Here is a 24136-nt window from a genome sequence, read left to right as displayed (position 1 = left end):
TGTTGTAATATATAGCGATTCCATGCACGTTGTTCCATGGACTCTGTTTAGGTACACAAGTAGAGGCTAAGATTGTGACATGAAAACATGTAAAGAATATATATAAAAAAAATAAAAAATAAAAAGAGAAAATGGAAGCAAATGATCAAATGTGGTACAATGTGAATTATAAGACTAGAAAATCATCCTATTTGTAGTACGCACGAGTCAACAAATCAAGTGTTAGCAAACAAGCTCAATTTGGAAAACAAGAAAATAATAACATGTTATCTATATAAGTGGAAGATTTTTCAAATATAAGAGATTGTTTGAATATGCATTAAGGACAAATTTTTTAATGTTTGTATATTAGAGTTTTACTAAAAAAAAATTATTGTTGGCTAATGTATGTTTAAAATTGTATAAGTCAGTCGATAATTATTATTTTTCGATAAATTACTGACATATCAAAATTCGTCAGTAAAATATACTAATGATATCGTTATTCAATAATTACCGATGAATATTTTTCTCAATAATTACGACAGATTTATTTGTATAGATTAATAATTATTGAGGAGCGATATCCGTTGGTAATAACATGACTTAGGCACGTCTTATCGAGCTCACCCTATTCAGCTATCGAGCTCAGTCTATCGAGTTCATCCAAAACTAAGCTCATCCACCGAGTGCACATACACTACTTCACTCTTTATCGTGTTTGTAGAAAATAGTTTATGACGAAGAACCAAACAAAACTTCAACAACAATGGTGATAGCTTCAATATTAGAAAGAGAAATTTCTTTAAGTCTCACTAGAACCTTCGGTTTGAAAGCCTTTTTCTCTCTCTATGGTAGCCCTTCCCCAACCTCTAATTACACAACAAATCTTGTCATGCAACTTCATAAAGGCATCTGTAATAGTGCTATATTAACTGGAAAAAGATCACCAAAATAAAAATAGTACATGGTCGAACATAAAATTGGTAGGACTAAGTTTAAAAGGGTCAAGCTTAAAAATAGTAAGGTCGACCTTAAAATAGATGGTCGAGATTAAACAAATGATTTTGTGAGCTCGACAAGTCTCTAACATGTACTTTAATGCCAACACCTGTAGCAGCAGATCGCGTGAGTTCAATAGTGCTATCACCTTCAAAATCTCATAATTCAATTCGATCTCGTCCACTAGAGGGGGCCTAATGGACCTGATCAGTGATCACATCACCTCCACCAAGTGCACAAAGGCCATCAACACCAAAGCGAGCACAATGTCGTGACACACACTTTTCATTTGGGTGAATTGTTTCCAGCGAGGAGAATAATTTGAGTTTGAGAACCAAATCCTACAACTTGCGATTAAACCCCTGAGAGATTCAGTCCCGAAATTGAGTCAACAACAGTAGTTTTGGTGGACTGTCTGATCTCCAATGAGGTGAGCTCGATTGACAACAGGGACAATAGTGATGAGGCCCTGGATTCTACTAGTGTGAGTTATGCATGAGAGAAGATGAAGAAAGCTTTTTTATGTTTAGAGATGAAGAAAAAAGATATTTCCTTCCCCGTGAAATTGGATTTGGGTTATTTGGATGGAAAATTATCTGCTCTTTTTATCTATGGATTTACTAATAGACAAATTTGTTGATAATAAACATTTTAAATTATCGATAAATTTTATCGACAAATTTTACCAACAAAATTTAAGATTTATAATTACTGAAAAATTAACAACAACAAAAATTTTTGATAAATAAATTATGTATTACTCATAAATTTATTGACAAATTTTACTAAAAGAATAAATTTGTGTCCATAATTTATATTTACCAGCAAACGTTTTTCTATCTATAAAATTTTTGTAATGTTTGTATACTATTTATATATAGTTTAAGACATCGTAAATTTTATTTTAAATTTATATGTTATTATTAATAAGAATGAAATATACTCTTTCACCTCTATTTTGTTAATATAACTTTGTAGCTAAAAACAATTCTTAAATGCTATACTGTTCATAATAACTTTATAGAGAATTAAGAATAGTATTTTCTGGTTTAAAGTGGTTTACAAATTTATTGCAGCTAACTAAAATAAAAATATAATATAAGATTAAGTGGAAATTTTTTTTTACAAATTAATTTTTTAAAACATAATTAAATTTAAAGTTCATTTTTAATATAGTAATAGAATTATAATTAAAATTTATCTTAATTAAATTTATTATTTATTTCTATTATTTCATTTACTAGAATTGTTATCGTATTATTCGTTAATTTTTTAATAGAATAAAAGTGTATAGTTTCAATTATAAATTTGAGAAGATGTTTTTGAAAATTGAAGAGCATAAAAAAGTACAAAAACAGTATTCGAAATTATTGTAGTGTTTTGCAATTGGTGTTTGTGTTTGGGTGGAAAAGTGTGTGTATGGTTAGAAGGGTTTGAGAAAAGTATTAGTGAGTTTTCATGAGCCGGAAGAGTAGAGGCAGTTGCTGTATCATTTAAGAGTATGCTCTCAAAATAAGAAGAGGTAGTTGGTAAGTAGGTTCAAACACAAGAAACAGGTTGGGCGTAGTTAAAGCTAAATTTGTTGGTTGGATATTGAAGGGCAAAGATGACGACGATACTTCACCACTTGCGATAATTAATATGTACACCAAAGCTTTTACCTATTTTCTTCTCTCTCTTTTTTTCTACTGTCAATGTCGACGAAATCTTTTATAATTTATTCAAAGCTTTAAAGTTAGCAAAATTAAATTCTTTTATAGGGTGGCAAAGTTGTTACATTTAATTGATCAGGTAGAATTATTAATTTATCAGTATGATTTAATTCGTTTTGTCTAATCTATCAATTTGATGGATTAAAGATGAGCCATAGTAAATTGTTTTCTTGATCAATTTTTTTAAAATTAAAAATATTTTCAAACATTATATTTTATATCTTTTCTATGTAAGCTTACATTAGGAGGCAAATACCAACTTTATGCCCAATAATGGGGATTGGGGTTGGTTACACATTCAACGTTGTCTGATCAGATTTGCAACATTTGGTCTATATATTATACAGATCCGAATTTATGGTACTCCGATTTTCATTAGTATAGCAAGAATTGTTACTGTAAGCAAAATGAATTTTATAAACATAGGCAAAAGATGCTTTAAGAGGTATTTATTAGTGGGTCAGACAATTCTACGGATTATAGACTCAACGCCCATTTGTATGCGGTAGCATAAGGATACATATAAAATATATAGATGATAAAATGAGGGACAAAACCGGGATAGGTTAACTAATGGTCAAAATCGAAATTTTGATCTAGATAGCACATATTCCATTTTATTTTCTTAGTATCACATTGTTTCAAATATTTACATAAATAACATATTGTAAAAATAAGAAGAAACATTAAAAAAAAGGAAAAGTTGAATTCTGTTTTTAATTTCTTTTAACAATTTTTGACTATGATGTTATGTTCGGACCATTATTTATATCACAACGTTAATTAAAGAAATATGCATGAAATATATTAGACGAAGAGTTGAAATTTAATTAATTTTGTTTATAGAAAAATTTCGTTAAATTTATTTTCTAACGTTTATGTTAACGTCAATAGTAATATGTAAAATAAATAGAGTATACAAAGTATATTAATTTGCTTCATCATATACATTACATTTAATTCATTCATATTAAATAAACTAATGTTACCAAGTAAAATGAATATTTTATGAGAGTTACTTTCTGACTAACTACTTAAATACTTGTTTACCAAGTCACTCTTGATGTAATTAAATATTATTTTCTAATTCACTCCTAATTGCTTACATTAATATTCTTTCAATAAGTCATTTATTATTTTAACAAGTATTTTTTCACTAGTGACTTCTAATTTAAATGAGTATTCATTGATCACCAGACATTCCTTGCTAATAATATAGTAGTCTTTTAACAACAACCACTTTTAACTAATAACCAAGTATTCTTTACCAAATAATTACTCTTGGTTAATAATCAAGCATTCTTTACCAAACAAAAATCTTGGCCAAGATGTAGACAATGAAGGTTTAGCAATCTCTTACGAAGCTTTTGCTTGCTAGAGAAGATAATTGCTTGGTGACATAATAGATGCATTAGCCTCTTTCTCTTCACATCCTATGAGATGTGAGACTAAAAACAAAGACAAAACCAAACTAAACCGAGGAAAATTCAAAACCCCTTACCATTTGTAAGATCTCATTTTAGGATGTCATTTGTAATTAATTAAGTTAAGAAAAAATGACTTCTAATATCATCACGAAATAATGAAAAATTTAAAACTTTATTTAATTATCATGAAAATAATTAAAATCACGTGGAAATAACAATTAATTTAATTATAGCCTATAATGTTTAAAAAACATGAACATAAACTCTATTACTTTCTCAAAAATTTATGTATTATTTTCCCACGCGTATCATCGTTCTGCATAACACTAGCATGATCTGTAATATCATCTGCTCCCACATAAAAACGATCATCACAGGTAGTAACCACAACCATAAAATGTAAGGGCGAGCTAAGAAAAAATAATACAAGATAATACCCAATAACATCCACCTTTTTATATTTGATCTGTAGCACGACGAATGCGTGTAGAATGACTTATCTGCAAGATTAGAATAAATTGTGCATGTAGCAAATACATCTTTTCTTATCACTTTTGTTAGTTTTTGAACATTGAGCATTTAATGTTTGCTCAGAATAATAAAGTATTTTTTGAATTTCTACCATTAGGTAGCATTTTGCAATTAAGTTCTTTCCTGAAGATACCAAGTGTATATGTATTCCTCATCATAAGATGAGGTACTTGTTAAGCTCATGACATCGTTTAGTCAAGTAAATGTTTCTTTGTCTTTTGTCTCTTTTTAGACAGATAGCGTTCAGCTTGTTTAAGCTTTCTTTCATATTTTAATAATTATGTCTTTTAATATGTTTTGTCAGAGACATTGTCTTAACCTTTTTCGTTTTCGAGAGAAGCTGAGTACATATTCCAGGTATTATAAGTATTGAGCATTTAACTCAATCTCTCTTAGACGCTTTAGGCACAACAATGTTTAGTCATGTGCCTGGGTGTTTAACCTAGATATTTTTTTATTTCCTAAGACCTAAGTGTTTACCTAAGTTTTTCTATGTTTGTGGATTATGGTTCTAGGTCGTGTATGTTTGGGGTTTAGGCTCTAAGTTTTGTGTTCTCATCCTAAGTTGTTTTCTGGTTATTATCTCGTTTTAATGTTGTTTGATTAAACTTCAAAATATGAGAGTGTTTATACATATAGACGATTTTGTCTTTAACATATAAAATCAGGACCAAAAGTGCAATGATGGAAGAAGGTGAAATTACAAAAATGGGGAGGTGAGAGTAGAAAAATTCTTGGGCTTAGGCCGAAACGGGCTAAAAAAACACGATCTAGGAGATGTAGAACTAATAAAAACATTGATTGGTCTAAAAATAAAGTGTAAAAAGAAAACCAGGTTGTTTGGGTATAAAAATGGTCTTAGACTATTAAGCTAACATGTAAATGAGGTGACAAAAGAAAAATAATGAGGTGTGGTATTAAAAAAAGAACTTGGCTATTTGCTCAACAATACAAATGGGATGTAAAAGAAAAACAATGTGGTGTAGATAGCAAAACGCACTCGGGTTGTTAGCCCAACTTACAAATGGGATATCAAAGAGTGTGTTGTGGATAGAAAATGAATTTGGACTATTAGCCCATCATTCATGAGAGTGTAAAATAAAAATAGTTGGTGAATGTATTAAAAGTTGGGTTGGACTTCTTTTTTTCAATCCATTTATTTTTTTCATCATCATATATATATATATATATATATATATATTAATAGAATTTTTTTTATTTTTTAATTCTTTATTAATTTTTTTAATTTTCTTTTGAAAAAAAATTATTTCATCTCTTTTTCAATTACCATATTTTAGATTAATTAATCTTTTTATTTTTGAATTTTTTTAAAACAAATTTTATTTACCTAAACTTGGTACCGACAATCCACTATTTATTTGACTTATTTCCACCCATTTTGGTTTTATTTTTCTATTACTCGATAATTTGAGAGAAAAGTTATTTTGATTTTTAAGGCTCCAAACAGATAATAAGGGATAAAAATTTTATTTATTTTTATAAAGAAACATGGACACACATGATTGGAAGTCATAATTATTATATTTTGGAAAACCTTTAATCCATAGGAAAAAAGTTTGATTTAAATTGTTTTCGTTCTTGCTTTTTAGCATTATTTTTCTTTTTTTGTCTTCTTTTTTTCCTAAATTATCCTTGGATTTTTGGTCTAGCAAACCTATTTTTTTCGTCTTTCGTTTTGCTTTCTGTTTCTTTTGTTTTGTGTTCAGATATGCAATCATTCTAAGGTACATGTCCCTTTTCATGCACATGTTACATGGGAAAAAAATGGTCATGGTACAAAAGTGATGGAAAAGGGGAATGGATATTTGAACATTTTTCATGTCGTGCAAATTAACTGAATGCTTCAGAAGTAGTATGATACTTTTTTTAAAAAAAATTATTCACTTATTCAACTAACTAACTTGACAAAAAATATTTCATCTTGTCTTCTCGATTTTATGAGTTTGGTAACAAACCAAAATAAAAAACAATCAAATTCGAATTCATGTGTAACTTTTTTTTTTCAAAATTTTATTTTGATACATGCTATGTGTTGCAAAATAATATCTAAATGTAAGATGCTATTAATTTGAAAAATCACCTATTTTCACTAGTGCAAAAAAGACTTTAGACGTTTGTTATTTTGGGCTTTAAAGGTCTGATCTCTGTCCGATGTCTATATGGGTGACGTTAATGAGACGTTGGACCCTTTAGGTCAGACGTCTCTATAGACGTCAGACCTATATAGGTACGACGTCTATATAGACGTCCGATCCATACAAGTTAAACGTCTCTGAGGTTGCTCCTGACTCATGGTGATTCGAGTTTACATCTTTATATTTTAGTTGAAGAGAATGTATTGTACATTTTTTTTATTGGATGGTTTTAAAAACGTAGTGGAGGGAATTGGAGGAGTACAAAACGCAAGAAATCGCCACCATAGAACGCCGCCTAAAGACACGAGAATAACAACACCAAAACCCAACGAAAACGCATTTTAATCGGTTCAAATGAAAGATAATGCATCAAAGAGTGATGTAATCGGAGTAAAATTAATTTAAAACGGTGCAAAAGTGAGAAAACGAACCTGAAAAGCATAACCCGTAGAGAGAAAACGCGACAAATATGATGAACAATGAGTGCGCGTAACAGTTGTCTCGCGTTCACAGTGTTTTAATGCCAAAATTTAGACGTCGGTTCCTCCAATTAACAGACGTCTAAAGTGCTTTAGAAGTCGAAGTGGCGGGATCAGACGTCTAAACGGAGTCAAAAAGTTACTTTTAAAATTTCTGGATTTAGGGTTTAGACATCAGTTCCCCCAATTAACAGACGTCTAAAGTGCTTCAGAAGTCGAAGTGGCGAGATCAGACGTCTAAATGGAGTCAAAAAGTGACTTTTTAAATTTCTGGATTTAGGGTTTAGACGTCGGTTCCCCCAATTAACAGACGTCTAAAGTGCTTCAGAAGTCGGTTCCCTCCATAACAGACGTCTAAATAGAATAAAAAATTATTTTTTTAAAACTTTTTCATTTAGTTTTGACGTCTATTCGGGGGAACCGACGTATATGAGTATTTAGACGTCGGACCCTTCCATAACCGACGTCTAAATAGTTGTTTTATTTAGGAAAAATGCCACTGGTCATTTTTTACGTTGGATATTCAAGGGTCAGACGTCTAAAGGGTGACGTTAAAAGTCTTTTTTGCACTAGTGTTTCATGTATATGACAACATGTGGTTGTATGTTATGCATTATGCAAGGTGACATGAGAATTCAAGGTGTTATGATGAGTTTGGAAACTATGCGTATGTAGATGACAACAACATATAATGCAATGTGACACGCATAAGCAAGGTGTTATGAATATGAAAAACCATGAACATGTACCATGCATGAATGAACACAAAATGTGAATACAATACATGTTTGTACCTTAAAGGTAACTTCACATGGTGTGTTGGTAAAGAATGTTATGCATTTATTAATATGAACAAGAAAAGGTAGAGGATAAAGAATGCAAACAATCTCCTTTGTTTCCTAAACAAGGGTTTGATGCTTAAGGTCTAAGGATAAATACATGCACTCTCATAATGATGATAACTTAAACTTCCGGATCAAGACCTCTAGAACTATGACCTTTTTTAGAGCATTTTCCACAATAGTTGGGAGTCAACTATATGTGGAAGAACAAATGAAGAGAATAAACTCTAGTTTAGGTCCTACCACATAGAAAGTACATTCATAGTGATACTACTAGACAATCCCCTGTTATAAGGCTTCATTCATGATATGCACAAGGTGTGTGTTAAGGGAGAACGATGCATACTTAAATCCTTCACCTACAAAATAGTCACAAGTTTGAGGTAAATATAATAATGGTGTCTACCCTAGTGTTTAATATCTAACAATACAATTAGTCCAAACATCAAAATAAACAAGAATATAGATAGAAAACGAAAGCTGAAAGAAAAAAAAAACACATAAATATTGCATGCATAATTTAATAGGTTTGACTCTCTAGTTGTCTCCATTGGAATCGTCATCTATTGTGTTAATATAGAATGACTCAATTTCTCACACCAAGAGGTGGGGGGGGGGGGGGGGGGGTTCAATTGGTGAAGTGTTAAAAAACACAATCTTTAAAAATCTTTTCACAAAAAAACTGATGCTTTTACTTTTCTCGAATTGCAAGATAATCAAATAACAATGCAGCGGGAACTTAATCGAATATGTAAACAATGCAATCGACTGAATAAAAGAGTAAGGTTCAGAAAATTCAAACACTGTGTTTTTATACTGGTTCGGCCAAGCCTACATCCAGTGTCCTTCCAACCACAGGAAGCAAATGCACTATAATGATCAAGGTTTTTACAACAAGATTTCTACACAAGACCTCACGTAAAAAATGTAAAACACCTCTCTAACCCTCTAATCAAAATATAGGCAATACACAAACTAGACTAGCAGCAAGAATCCCCTCTCCTGCCGTCTAAACCCTTTGAGACACTCTCAAAGTCAAGAACACCACACGCTCTTCTTCTTGTAATCACAACAAGGAACCTCAAACCAATCTTCAAAAGATTGCAGAATTTGATCGCTCAATGACACCCAAATGTGCAAGTTGATCAGCCTGTGAAAAACACAACAATCTTGGGGGGGGGGGGGGGGGGGGGGGGGGGTTGAATTGGTGAAGTGTAAAAAACACAATCTTTAAAAATCTTTTCACAAAAAAACTGATGCTTTTACTTTTCTTGAATTGCAAGATAATCAAATAACAATGCAGCGGGAACTTAATCGAATATGTAAACAATGCAATCGACTGAATAAAAGAGTAAGGTTCAGAAAATTCAAGCACTGTGTTTTTATACTGGTTCGGCCAAGCATACATCTAGTGTCCTTCCAACCACAGGAAGCAAATGCACTATAATGATCAAGGATTTTACAACAAGATTTCTACACAAGACCTCACGTAAAAAATGTAAAACACCTCTCTAATCCTCTAATCAAAATATAGGCAATACACTAACTAGACTAGCAGCAAGAATCCCCTCTCCTACCGTCTAAACCCTTTGAGACACTCTCAAAGTCAAGAACAGCACACGCTCTTCTTCTTGTAATCACAACAAGGAACCTCAAACCAATCTTCAAAAGGTTGCAGAATCTGATCGCTCAATGACACCCAAATGTGCAAGTTGATCAGCCTGTGAAAAACACAACAATCTTGAGGGGGGGGGGAGGGGTTGAATTGGTGAAGTGTAAAAAACACAATCTTTAAAAATCTTTTCACAAAAAAATTGATGCTTTTACTTTTCTTGAATTGCAAGATAATCAAATAACAATGCAGCGGGAACTTAATCGAATATGTAAACAATGCAATCGACTGAATAAAAGAGTAAGGTTCAGAAAATTCAAGCACTGTGTTTTTATACTGGTTCGGCCAAGCCTACATCTAGTGTCCTTCCAACCACAGGAAGCAAACGCACTATAATGATCAAGTTTTTTACAACAAGATTTCTACACAAGACCTCACGTAAAAAATGTAAAACACCTCTCTAACCCTCTAATCAAAATATAGGCAATACACAAACTAGACTAGCAGCAAGAATCCCCTCTCCTGCCGTCTAAACCCTTTGAGACACTCTCAAAGTCAAGAACACCACACGCTCTTCTTCTTGTAATCACAACAAGGAACCTCAAATCAATCTTTAAAAGATTGCAGAATCTGATCGCTCAATGACACCCAAATGTGCAAGTTGATCAGCCTGTGAAAAACACAACATTCTTGCTCTTCAAGAAATCACATGTAGTTGATCACCACGATCACTCTTGTTTCTTGGAGCTTTTTCTCTCTTCTTGTAAGATCACAACTTTTTGTAAAAGATATCACACTATTAGATTTTCCAAAAGTTCTTACAGAAATTAAATTTGCGTCAATTTAAAGAATAACACATCTCAGACGCAATTTAATCGACTAAGCTACTAAAGTAATCGAATATAACAATTATGTTATAACAATTAGCAGCAAACACGACAATTAATTGAATGCGCAATTAATGCAGTCGACTGTCATTTAATCTTGGTCAACACAATTAAAAATATGACCGTTAGACAGTTATGTCAAGCATTAACAGAATTTTAAAATAATAATAGACTTAATCGAATACACCACGCATGCAATCGACTAAGTAACAATGTTAAGCATAGTTTTGAAAAACTTTCTCTTTGAAAAAATCTGACAACACACTTGAAAATAGTTTGTGCAAAGACACGAGTTTTAATCGATTCATCCCATAATGAAATCGACTTAAAACTATTATTTTGCCACACATTTAATGTTCAAGATAAGTGCTTGTGGTTTTCCTTTTCAACATCATATGTCATGCATTCACATATAAAAACATATATGTAACCTAGTGATATGCAATGAACAACACAATCATGCTCTCATATATGCTTAAACAGATTTAACACATTGATAAAAAACATATAACATGTAAATATAGAACATGTAACACAAAATAAACATGTATTATTAATTATGTGTTGTCATAATAAAAAACATAGATATCATTGAGATTATGGGTTAAGCTGAACCTTTGCTCCCCCTATCAACAATCTCAACATATTGCAAATAAAATCACAATAATGTAATGAAAAATAGATAAAAAGCATAGAGGAGTCATCACCATAGTTTATTTTAAAAAACAACAAAAAAAATAAAAAAGATTAGAACATTATTTGTGAAACATGATTGAGTTTCCAGAGTCAGTTACTTATAAGAAAGGTTTAACAACCAATAACACCTATCAAAAGATGATACATTTAATTCAATATGAAAAAAGAATGTGATTTTTTATAATTGTTTATCTTTTTTTCAAAAATTAAAAGAGAAAACTATAAAAAGAAACAAAAACAATTTTTTTTGAAAATTTTGGATTCAATTGATCAACCTCGCTTCTATGTATAAAAGTTCATAGTAAAGAAATAAGGACTTACATAATTTTAGAAAAACTATTTGAAAATAACTTTTTGTTTGATCATGAATTTTGTAGTTCTTAAAAAGAATTGTTTGTGTTAATATTTTTGGTATTTTTTTTGTTAGAAAAAATGGTACTAAATGAAAATTAGGATGAGAAAAAAAAGAAAAATAAACATTTTTATATTTAATATTTAAAAAAAAATTAGTGTATATATGAAAAAGTTGAGTGCCAACTAATAAAAGGGAATGATATATAAAAAGTGAAATAAGTGTTATAGAATAGAGCTCAAAACTTTAAAAAGTAAGAAAAATATAAAATATTAGAGTGTTATTTCCTGCACCTCCCCACTTTTCTTCCTGCACCCCCACATTCCAAAAATACCCTTCTTCAACAGATTTTGAAATCTGTTGAAGCTTTCGAAAAATCCTTCAACAGATTTCGAAATCCGTTTATGAAAAAAATTCTTCAACGGATGTCGAAATCTGTTGAAGAAAAATTCCTTCAACGGATTTCAAAATTCATTGAAGGATTTTTTGAAAGCTTCAACGCACTTCGAAATTCTTTAAAAGCTTAGAAAATCCTTCAACAGATCTCGAAATTCGTTGAAGGAATTTTTGTTCAACAGATTTTGAAATCTGTTGAAACTTTCGAAAAATCCTTCAACAGATTTCGAAATCCGTTTATGAAAAAAATTCTTCAACGGCTGTCGAAATCTGTTGAAGAAAAATTCCTTCAACGGATTTCAAAATTCATTGAAGGATTTTTCGAAAGCTTCAACGAACTTCGAAATTCTTTAAAAGCTTAGAAAATCCTTCAACGGATCTCGAAATTCGTTGAAGGAATTTTTGTTCAATGGATTTTTAAATCCGTTGAAGAAAAAAAGAGGGGGTGTATGGTTTTTTTTGAAATATATGGACAATTTTGAAATTTTTAAAAAATGTGGGGGTGTAGGGAGAAACCTAGAGTGGTGTAGGGAGTAACACTCAAAATATTGGTGTATGAGTAAAACATGATGCAATTTGTAAAGGCCTAAAAATAGAATAAAAAGGGTGGGGTGCATGAAATAAACATGTGGTGCAGGAAATAAACAATAAACCAACCTAAAAGAATAAAATAAGAGGACGTGGGGAGTGTGTAGTGAAACTGGGGTGTGAAAAGTGAAGTGCATGGTGCATCCAATCAATAAAAAGTAGTGTGTAGTAGATATAGGGGTCCAAAAAGAAAAATAAAGATGCCCAAGAACATAAAAAAATAAGGGATGCAGGGATTGTAAACATTAGGTACATATAGCAAAGGAACCATCCCAAAAAATAATAAAACAAAAAAAGAGGTGGTGTAAGCAAAAACCAAGGTGCACCAAGTTATTATGGGGTGTAGCTCAAATGGGAATCACCATCCTTTTTCCTCACCCATGCGTGCTCTCCCTCCAATGTCCACCACTACTAAACACATTTTCTTCCTTTCCATGGTGGCCGCATACTTTCTTCCACCACCACCAACATTGTTCCATTCTCCCTCACTAAAAAATGTGTTAGTCCTCTTCTTCTTTCTACAACCCCACAGGTTTCCCTTTCCATCTAGTTTCTTCCTCTGGTCGACGTCGTCATTCACCACTACACCTATGACTGGAGGCATTGTTGGTGTCACCAATGACACTCTCTTCTCCTAGTATTTTCTTCTTCTTCTTCCAATGATATGAGGCATGGGTCTCTCCCTATTGTTGTCACATTTTTTCCCCACCAACCCATTGCAACATGACCGAGAGAACTCACCAATGTTGTTGGCGTTGTTCCTTGTTTCCTTTGTACGTTCATGTAGAAAAAAAAGGATGAAGATGCAGGTAAAGATGCATTGTGTGTTAGGATAGATAGAGAATGAAGGTGATCAATGGTGCCCATGGTGCCCACTAGAGTGAATGGAATGGTTAGATGTGGGTGGAACAATGGAGGTGGAGGATGAATGGTAGTTGAAGGGCAGTTGAAGGAATGAAGAGGATGAAGATGGCCATGGAGGTCGTGAGTAGAGCTTGTTAGCAATTTGGGTAACTTATATATATATAACAATTATTAAATGTGTTAGGGCCATTATATTTTATTTGCCAACTTTATAAAGTGATCTAATTAAGATAAATATGGCTAATGGTATATTTGTCATGAAAGGTATATTGTGTAGAGAACAACAATAATTTTAATTTGTTGAAGGGGGCAAATTATAATTATTGAAACTAAACAAAAGTAACCGTCAGAAGGTTACTTAAAGGGTCATAGTCCCTATCTGTAAGCACATTGTATCATTCCTGTTTCGTTCTCTTTATCTCCATCAGAAGAGAAAATCCAGAGGGAACCTAAGGTGCTCTACAGAAGGAAGATCAGAGACCAATTCAGGTTACTTATTCATTGTTCCCAATGTCTAATCCTTCATGTACGCTTCCGCATTAATAATAAACCCAATTTTGGAAACCCTAATGTTTATCATAAAATTGGAAATTAAAACTTCAATTATGCTTTTGGAATTTAATCCTCCAAAAAATATCTATTAAGAACCCTAAATAAAATAAAAAATCTAAATTGGGAAAATCTCAATTTCTATATACCCTCTTTTTCTTATGCTTGCTTCATCACACACATAGAAGGAAAGATAAAGTTTCCCCTTCTCTTCTTCTCCTTCGGTGCGCTGCTCTAGAACCATATGGCAACTTCCTTTCTCTCACGAGTGGCAGCATAGCGGCAATGGTGTGGTACAACAACAGAGGCGCGACCCATGGGGATTTCAATGGTGGTTCGTACGGTGGATCTCGCGACAGGTTTCTGGAGATTGGCAAAACTTCGCCATGGTTTGGCCGTTGGGTCTCTGATTCTTGGTGTTTGTTTTTGGCCCTGGTTTTCTGCAAGTGGAGGGTCGTGTCACAATGGTTCTGTGTTTCGCCTTCTCTCCATTGCGGCAGCGGTTCAAACGCCTCACTCTTAGCCATATCTGGTGGTTCGCACTCGCGACAGTAAGGTCATGGTGGCACTATGTCATGGTGGTAGTGTGTGTTCTTTGTTAGTGGCTGGTTTAGATCAAGAGGCGAGAATCGTTCTCTATAGCGGCGTTCTCTCCTTCTCTAGGGTGGTGGTTGGCAGCGGAAGATCTGTTTACGTCTACGGATTGCACTTCATGTCTGCAAGGGACAAGTCGTGATGGGCTCGCGACAGTTTGCACAGTGGCTAGCGAGGTGGCTCGCAGCGACAGTGGTAGTTCTGTAACAACAGATCTAGTTGCGTCTTCGACGGGGCTCTCTCGTTCATGGAGTGTGTTGCCAATGGTAACTCGAGCCTTGCGGGTAGTGACCCAGGCCCAATCTAGGAAGGTCAATAAGGCACAATCTTAGAAGGTCCAATAAGGCAGATCCATTTTGGGGATTTTTTATTTAATGGACATGGGTTTGGATCTAATTTTGGACTTTTATGATTTTTTAAAATTAGAATTCTAAAATAAAAATAAAAATAAAAATAATAATTAATTAGAATAAATAAAAGTAAAATTAATAATTAATTAAGAATAAATAAAATTTAATTTTGTTGTTGTTTATAATTTTGTAAATGAGCTATTGATAATTAAGAAATCACTAAAGTGAGTCCTTTTTATCTGGAGTAGTTCATAGAGAAATTATGAATGTTCGTGTGTATGCATATCCATGCAAGTATTGGTCGGTCCAAAGGAAGATTAATATTTGGCCGGATTGTATACGCACCTGTGATGGTAACGTGTGATAATTATAAGGTTTTACGTGTCAATAATAAAATCTATCCAAATATAGATTTGTTATTGGACATGTTCTTATTATCAGTGTTGATCATTACACCAAGATATGTCAAGCAATTAATATTACTATCTAAAGACTTGATATTGATGGGGCATTGGGTGTCTTGAGATGGAATAGACCATTATTTGAATATATTTATATAATTATTGATTTTACGAGTTTAATTCCTTTTCTTATCTTGTATAAAATATAGTTACGATGGCTTCAATACCTGCTAACTTAAATTCAGTTTCGGTCCTCAATGGTACAAAGTTTAAGGATTGGAAAGAGAACATAGAGATAATTCTTGGCTGCATGGATCTTGACCTCACGTTAAGGATTGAGAAACCTCCTTCTCTTAAGTACTCAAGTACCTCTAGCGAGAGGAGAGAATATGAGAAGTTGGATCGCTCAAATCGCATGTGTTTGATGTTCATTAAGCGCGACATTCCAGAAGTCTATAGAGGTACTGTATATGAAGAAATTACAAGTGCTAAAGATTTCCTTGCTGAGATTGAAAAACGCTTTGTGAAAAGTGAAAAGGTGGAAGCAAGTGAACTTCTTCAAAGCTTGGCTTCCATGAGGTATCAAGGCAAATAAAATGCGAGAGAGTACATTACAGAGATGTCATTGCTTCAAAACTTAAGGCGTTGAAATTTGAGTTGCAGGAAGACTTACTTGTACATTTTATTGTAATCTCTCTTCCTATACAGGTTGAAAAATTTAAGGTTTCATATAAGTTTTAGAAGGAGAAATTGTCTCTTAGTGAGCTCATTTCATATTGTGTTGAAGAAGAGGGGAGACTGAAGCAAGAAAGGACTGAAAGTGCACACTTAACCCGTACCTCTAATGCCAATGGCAAAAGAAAGAAATCTGAGAATTCTAATAGTGATGCTTCTAAAGGTCCATCACAAAAGAAACAAAAGTAGTTTAATAAATGTTTCTTTTGCCATAAAGTTGGACACATGAAGAAGAAATGTACAAAATATCATGTTTGGCGTGCAAAGAAAGGGTTGCCTAAGCTATCAGAAGACAATTGATTCTGAAAGATGGATCTATTTAGAGATGTCAAATCGGTAATGATGGAAGTGATAGAATGTTTTAGATTATTATTTTGTACTGGTTTTCTAATTTTTGGTTTTGAAAGACACTTCATTGTACGATCATTTAGGCAGAATTTGATTTCATTTGTTTATTTGGAGAAATTTTGTTAATTATGTTAGTTTGGAAATAATGAATTCAGATTGCTTTTTTTTTTTTAAATTCAAGTTTTGTTGAAACCAATTGACTTTTGGCAAATAATAATCTATCTTCATACAATGACTTCCTATTATGAATCCTTAAATATTGAATTGCATGATATTAAACATAATATTCTTTGAGGATATTGAGTTTGGGGGGAATAATAAAGTTTAGAGGAATAATCGTTGGAAGTGATCTGATTCATAAAGTTCAAAACCTCTAGTAAGTTCATAACCTCTATAAGAACAAACTCAAGATCCTTAGAAACATGTGCTTCGCGAGAAGTATAAATCTATGCAAGATAATAAGGTTTGGGAACTTGTCCTGTTACCAGAAGGTATGAACCCCATTGGAAATAAGTAAATACTTAAGACCAAAAAAGATTCTAATGGTAATATTGAGAGGTATAAAAGTTGTCTTACGACGAATGGCTATACTCAAAAGGAGAGGATTTGTATGTTGATGACATTCATAAAGCTTTTAGCGTGAAGGATAGTAAATTATGAGATTCTCCACTTGCTAAGGGAGACAAGTTTAGTCTCAATCAATGCCCAAAAGAAAATTTATAAATTCAAGAAATGAGGAAGATTCCCCATGTTTCAGTGATAAGAAGTCTGATGTATGTCCAAGTATGTACGCATCCAGATATAGCATATATAGTTAGGGTTTTAGGCAGGTATTTAAGCAATTAATGAATGGATCTTTGGAAAGCAACCAATAAATTTATGAGGTTTTTTCAAGAGAACAAAGGTTTATAAGCTCACTTATAAAGGGTCAGACCACGTATAGATTATTAAGTATTTTGACAATTTTACAGGATGCCAAGATAGTATAAGATGCACTTCAAGTTACATTTTCATGCCAATTAGTGGTGTAGTTTCTTCGCTCAGTACCAAGCAAACCCTTATAGTTTTATCCACTATGATTGCAGAATTTGTAGCATTCAGTAAGGCATCAAATTAGGGTATATGGCTGATTTTTGTTATAGGACTGCATATTACGAAAGGAATTGAAAGACCATTTAGGTTATACTATGACATCAAAATCAGTTGTTAAAGAAAGAGTACATAGTGGATGGATTTTCATAGAACACTTAAGGACAAACTCCTTGATGGTATATTCTCTTAATAAGGCTCTTACACCCAAAGTCTTTCATGAGCATATTTCTCATAAGGGTGTTTTTACAGTTTGAGGAATCTTTGATTCAATGAGAGTTAGTCAATTTTGTATGTTTTTGTTCTATGTGTGGTTTTCATGTATGCATACATTCTAGTTTATTATTCAGAAATTACACTCTATACGATAAGGTTATTGTATTGATCTCATTGAGATAAAATAAGGACCAGTTGAAAATAGACGTCTACAGGTCACCTTCACGTAACTTTTCATGCTACACATTTCATGATGAATCCATGTCATTTGATTCTTTTAGCATTAGTTATCACTGTTGGGTTGGTTGTGATTGTTGCAATTAAAACTGTTTTGGTTCTACATGCGGATATAATCAATGGACGAGACTTTTGGATATACTCAAGGTATATAATGACAATTTTGAGCTCTTAAAGTCTAACACATTTGTAATGATTTATATGGATATATATATATATATATATAAATATAAGTGACCCAAATTGCTAACAGTCTACCACTTGTCACAAATATATATATATATATATATATATATATATATATATATATATATAATAATTATTAAATGTGTTAGGGTCATTATATTTTATTAGCCAATATTATAAAGTGATCTAATTAAGATAAATATGGCTAAGGGTATATTTGTCATCAAAAGGTATATTGTGTAGAGACCAACAATAATTTTAATTTGTTGAAGGGGCCAAATTATAATTATTGAAACTAAAGAAAAGTAACTGTCAGAGGTGACTTAAAGGGTCATAGTCCTCATCTATGAGCACATTGTATCATTCATGTTTCTTTCTCTTTATCCCCATCAAAAGAGAAAATCCAGAGGGAACCTAAGGTGCTCTATAGAGGAAAAATCAGAGACCAATTCAGGTTACTTATTCATTGTTCGCAATGTCTAATCCTTTAGGTATGCTTCCGCTTTACTGTTCTAAGGGGTATTGAGAACTGCTTTGATTAAAGGGTTTATTGCTCATTAATTGTTAATCTGTCAATCTTAAATTCTAACAGAGCCAATTCATAGTCCATGACGAGTTCTAGCCTACACTTCAAACAATCATTTTAGAAGGCTCTAATTAAGGTTAGGACTTAGGTTGGTTAGGACTTAAGTCGGTTTGACCTTACTACAAGACTTTAATTAATTATTAAAGTTAATACATTCAGCTTAGGTTATATATTGAGTCGAATCATCTCAAGCTGTAGGCCAAGATGGTAAGATGGGTCGGTCTAGGACGAAGATTGTGACGAGCCATTTTGGACAAAAATATGAGATGAGTTATCTCGAGCCGAAGGTCGGAAAGAGTCAACTTTTTCCAAAGGTGGAAATGATCTTGTTGTAGTTAAAGGTCAAAATAGATCGACCCGAACCAAAGGACGACATAGGCCATCTCAAAAAGAAGATCATGACAGGTTGGCGCAAAACGAATGTTGAGACAAGCTGACTTGGGTTGAAGGTCTAGATGGGCTGAAGGTCGAGACGAAACAACTTGGGTATTGAGACGGGTTTTCTTAAGTCAAAGGTCGAAATAGGCTGGCTTGGGCCGATGATCAAGACAAAGTAGTCGAAAAAAAAGGTCAAGACGATCCTGATCAAAATTTGACCAATTTTAGCGACGAAAAACTCATATAAATTTCATTTAGGATAGACTAGGTCGAATTCTGTCGAATGTCAAGGTGAACTGACTTAGCCTAAGTTTGGTCGTATTTGAAGGTGAGTTAGCTTAGCCTAAATTTGGTCATGACCAACTTGGCTAAATTTCTCTACTTTTGTTTTTGATATTGAATAATGGAGAAATAAATAATTAAGGATCGATTCATGGAATAAAGATCAAATCGTACAAATTAAGTTCTTGGTTCTTCTTTTCGAGTTTGTTCTTCTCATCCCTAATTTTAGTTTTTCTCATAGATATATCAACTTGTATTTTTGAAATTAAAAATAAATTGAATTTTGATTTGAGAACTAAATAGGAATTGGTTTGAATCAAGATTTAATTTATATAATTTATTTAGTTGATTGATCGAATAACTAGGATTAAATTAAATATTTAGGAAACTATGATTTATGGATTGTTTAGTTATTTGAAAACGTGGGTTGATATGATTTTAGTTTTAACCTCTGGAATTGTTTTCCAATCTACGTTACATCTTTAAATCCTCATATCTCCAGTTTTAATTTGTAAATAATTCTTAAACATAGAATACAATATAATCTTAAACATATAAAACAATTATTATTTTTTTCCTACGACAATGAATTGTCATATACAAACAAAAATATTACTACAAAAACATTTTAACAACCCTTTATTTAAGAACAAAATACTACATTTTAACTACCTAGATTAATTCAAAGTATTAAATCAAATTACACTATGCCAATACATATTCTAATATATCCTACCAATAAGGTACATTATAACTAAATTTTCTGATATTAAGGCTTATTACATCATATTAGCATCTTTATTCACCTAAAGTCGTTTTATTCGCGTCCAACACATTTTAGAACCATGCACTCTCTATTAGTTTCGCCTAACACCAATTGATTGGTGGTGTCGAGGATAGTTGAAAGGGTTTGTCCCTGTTTCGATGGTACTTAATGCACCCAACGTGGCGTTGAGCACAACTAAAAACATAGGATTTTCAGCTCTTACCTTTGTTAATTGTTTTTCTCATCACTTTCTCTGTAGGTGTCCAATTGTGTTGGATTCTAAACTCAGAGAGCTTTAATTCAAGTACTAGATGAAGCTCCCGTCTAGTTGTAGTTCAGAAGATGGAGGCAATTACAATGTGCAAAGAAAACTTAACTATTTCTTTGAAAGTTGGTGAAATTAGAAAAGTTTGGAGCATATACCCTCTTCATTTGATGTGTTATTGGGTTGCACAAGAAATGGCCCAACTAAGGTTGAGCTAGGTCAATGCACTCATTCATGCTAAATCAGCAAACAAAATATAATCTAATTTTGAATTGGTACCAACACACTCTCACAAAAAATAACTTTTTTGCAAATTCGGATCAACTTTCTTAGAATCTTTTCCAAAAATTGTTTGGAATGTTTTTATTTTATTTTTGATGAAAAATATACCTCAATATAGTAATGTAATAGACATAGAGATACTCATATATTTTTCTTTTGATTTTTTTGAGCAAGAGGATATGTCTCAAGCTTCTTTATGGTTCTAAGCTATTTTTAGTATAATAATGTTGTGGTGCTGCTTTGTGGTCAATTTTTGATTCCACATGTTTTAAGTTCTTATTTTTACTGTTCCATTACCTTGAGCATATGTTAAGTTCCAACTTGCTTCGATACCTTAGATTAAGATTTTGTTATGGCATTAGGGTAGATTTTTAAAAAAAAAAATCTACAAATGAACAAATTATAAAAAAATTACAGTCAATGGGTAAGTTATGTGGGGAACATTAAGTAGAAGTCGTCCTAGCTCATAAAAACTTTCAATTTTCTACGGCCAAATTGGAACTCGTGCTATGGTAGCATGACTTTGGTGGTTTTTGTTGATAGGGGAGCTGTGTATAGCTGAACTCATCTCACATACATGTTTTTTACGATGAACAAAAGAAATGTTTTATAGTTTCTTGCATAATAAATGGCAAGACAATTGATTGATCATATATGTGTTTGTGCTTAAACTAATTGGTATATGCATTCATTGTATGAAATGAACCATAGGTTGAAACACATTGCACTCTGTATATGTGGTAGAAATAATCGATTACACTGTTTACATAATCTGTTAAATTTCATTAGATTTCAGTATATGCACAATAGAAACAAAACAACTATGTTTTAACCGATTACATTAATTGTATAATCGATTAAAACACGTTGTTGTGCCAGTAAATGTTTGTTGAGTGCATTGAAGTGTTTAGAATGAAAAATGTTTTCAAATTTGCCTAAGTATGAAACTTAACCGATTACAATATTTTCCTAATCGGTTAAAATGAGTTACTTATGAAAATCATTTTCTTGGAAAGCCATAACTATGAATAACAGTCATTTTGAATATTGTTGGCTTGTATGTTTACCATAATCGACTGCACACGCTTTTAATATGTTAAATCTGATACAGATGTAAAAGTGTTAAAGCAGAAGGAAAAGCTGAATAGATTACATTATATGCTTAATTGCTTAAATTGCGTCAGAGTTTGAAAATTCTATAAATAGACACATTGCTCTCCGCCCCAACATGATTTTATGATCTTACACTTTCATAACTGGTTTGTTTGTTGAGAATTAATTGTAGGAATATTCTTATGCTCTTGGAGAACTAAGATTGCTTCATTGGAAGGAAATTCATCAAGATTCTCACAAAGAAGTTGTTCTTTCGCATTGTTGATCATTCGACACATTGAGGTGTACTCTATCAGGATAACCAATTCACCCCCTCTCTTGGTTGAGATTATGGGCTTAACTTTTTCTACAATTGGCACCAGAGCTGGGAATTCGAATTTTACTTGAATTTTAATCGGTTAGGTTGTAAGTATAATCGATTAAATCATTACTGATGGTCAATATATCTCAAACCTTTGGTGAAGGTGCATCCACAATTAGAGCATCACTGTTTACAGGTGAAAACTACCCTTTCTCGAAAATTAGAATGAAAATTTTCTCGGAATTAGTTGACAAGGGTGTTTGGGATTTTGTGATCAATGGTCCTTTTGAACCAACAAGAGTGATAGATGGTAAGACTATGATCAAGAACTTCTCTGAATGGATCTTGGACGAAAGCAGAAGAGCGTACTATGATGTTAAAGCAAAGAATATCGTCTCCTCTACACTATGATGGTAAAGCAGAAAAGATTCACACATATATTCAACCACCTTCTTGCACTTGGAAAGACTTTCTAGAAAGAAGAAATTAACATTAAGATTGATGAACGTTTGGAAAGTGTACTAATCGTTATTGTAGTAATAAAATATCGTCCTTTGGGATTGAATGAGTTGAGTACTAGATTCCTAATTTACGTAATTTTGAGCAACAAAAAATATCAAGTAAAATTATGAACATAAAAAAGTGATGGGAATTCAAATAGTATAAACAACGTTAGAGAATTGATTTCATACATTTTCATATAAATTCCTACCCTTTCCAATTGATGTGTGAATTATAATTATCCACTTCAGTTTATTAAGAGCTTGTTTACCCCTAATTCCTTAGACAGGCAAACGTATCCATTGAATTCTAACCCCCAATCCCTTAGGTCAGTTACAAAATTCAATAAAATCATGAAGAACAATTATCATCTCAATTGCAAACTAATTAGTTGTGCCCAATTTCCCAATTGTGACAACATCTAATCTGTTTTATTTATAATCGCAAACAATCCCCAATTTCCCAATTGTGAAATTGCTTATAAAATAGACATTAAAACATAAATAAAACAATGGGATAATTAAAATTAACTAAACATCAATTGAAAAGGTTCAAAATTATAATCCAAAGTACTACATCAATCCTCTAACAAAAGAAGAAGAAGAAGTGTTGAAGCCGTCGTGAACGTTGATGTCCTCCTCGTACGTTCCTCCCTCTTTACGTTTTCAATCCCCCTCATTCCTCTTTTTAAGAGAGTCGTTACTCTCTCTAAGTAAATGTCCTTAATTTCTATTTAATTTAAATCTCTTTAAATTCACGTCATAAAAGAGGTTATTAACTGCTCTGAAAAATTCCACAGCTCATGAAAAATTCCACAATCTGCTTGTGCTCTTCTCTGGATTCAATTTTGTACTTCCTGAAGTAAACCCACAGGTTGTGGTAAAAACCACAACTCACTTGTGGAACTCTCTGTTTTGCATTTGGATTTTGGAGCAAAATCCACACGTCGTGGAACTGTCCACAACTAGGTTGTGGAACTCTCTGGTTTCATCTCTTCATCTTAGACATCAATTCTTCCCAAATTGTGATTTTGACACTTAGAATCACCAATCTACAAGAAAAACACAAAATCCCAATGTATGATCCGAAACAAGGATAATGCATGACTAAATCCTTCAATTAATGCAATTATGTATGCAAATAGCCTAAACTAAGATATGAATGCAATTACATTTTATTCACTCATCAAAGATCTTGAAAAGTCTCAACAAAAGCTGGCAACCTAAAGTCAATTCTATCTCAGAATCTAGAGATCTTACAACAATGAACATGGCTACTTTGTTTAGAAAGTTGAGAGAGCATAAACTTGGATTGGGCAAATTAAGGGAAGAAGAAGAAAGTGAGCAAAAACACTTAATAGCCCTCAAGACTATGAGCAAAATTGCCTCAAGAAAGCATGCTGAAGAAGCAGATTCAGACTCTCAAATTCCATAA

The 24136-nt window shown here is 32.5% G+C and overlaps 1 protein-coding gene and 1 long non-coding RNA gene across 2 annotated transcripts; both read left to right on the top strand.

The window, feature by feature from the left end:
* The first annotated feature begins 13932 nt into the window (after positions 1-13932).
* LOC108345322 (uncharacterized) lies at positions 13933-15062 on the top strand. The gene is made up of 2 exons (XR_001833653.1): positions 13933-14012; positions 14258-15062. It is a non-coding gene; the product is annotated as an uncharacterized LOC108345322 (long non-coding RNA).
* Positions 15063-15631: 569 nt separating this feature from the next.
* LOC108344414 (uncharacterized) lies at positions 15632-24136 on the top strand. The gene is made up of 2 exons (XM_017582858.1): positions 15632-15996; positions 23989-24136. Exons 1-2 carry the CDS (start codon positions 15632-15634, stop codon positions 24134-24136), a joined length of 513 nt encoding a protein of 170 aa, XP_017438347.1.

Source organism: Vigna angularis, chromosome 8 (assembly GCF_016808095.1).
Source record: "Vigna angularis cultivar LongXiaoDou No.4 chromosome 8, ASM1680809v1, whole genome shotgun sequence".
NCBI lineage: Eukaryota > Viridiplantae > Streptophyta > Magnoliopsida > Fabales > Fabaceae > Vigna > Vigna angularis.
Note: the sequence above shows the minus strand (reverse complement) of the source record. Positions and strands in the feature narration are given on the sequence as shown.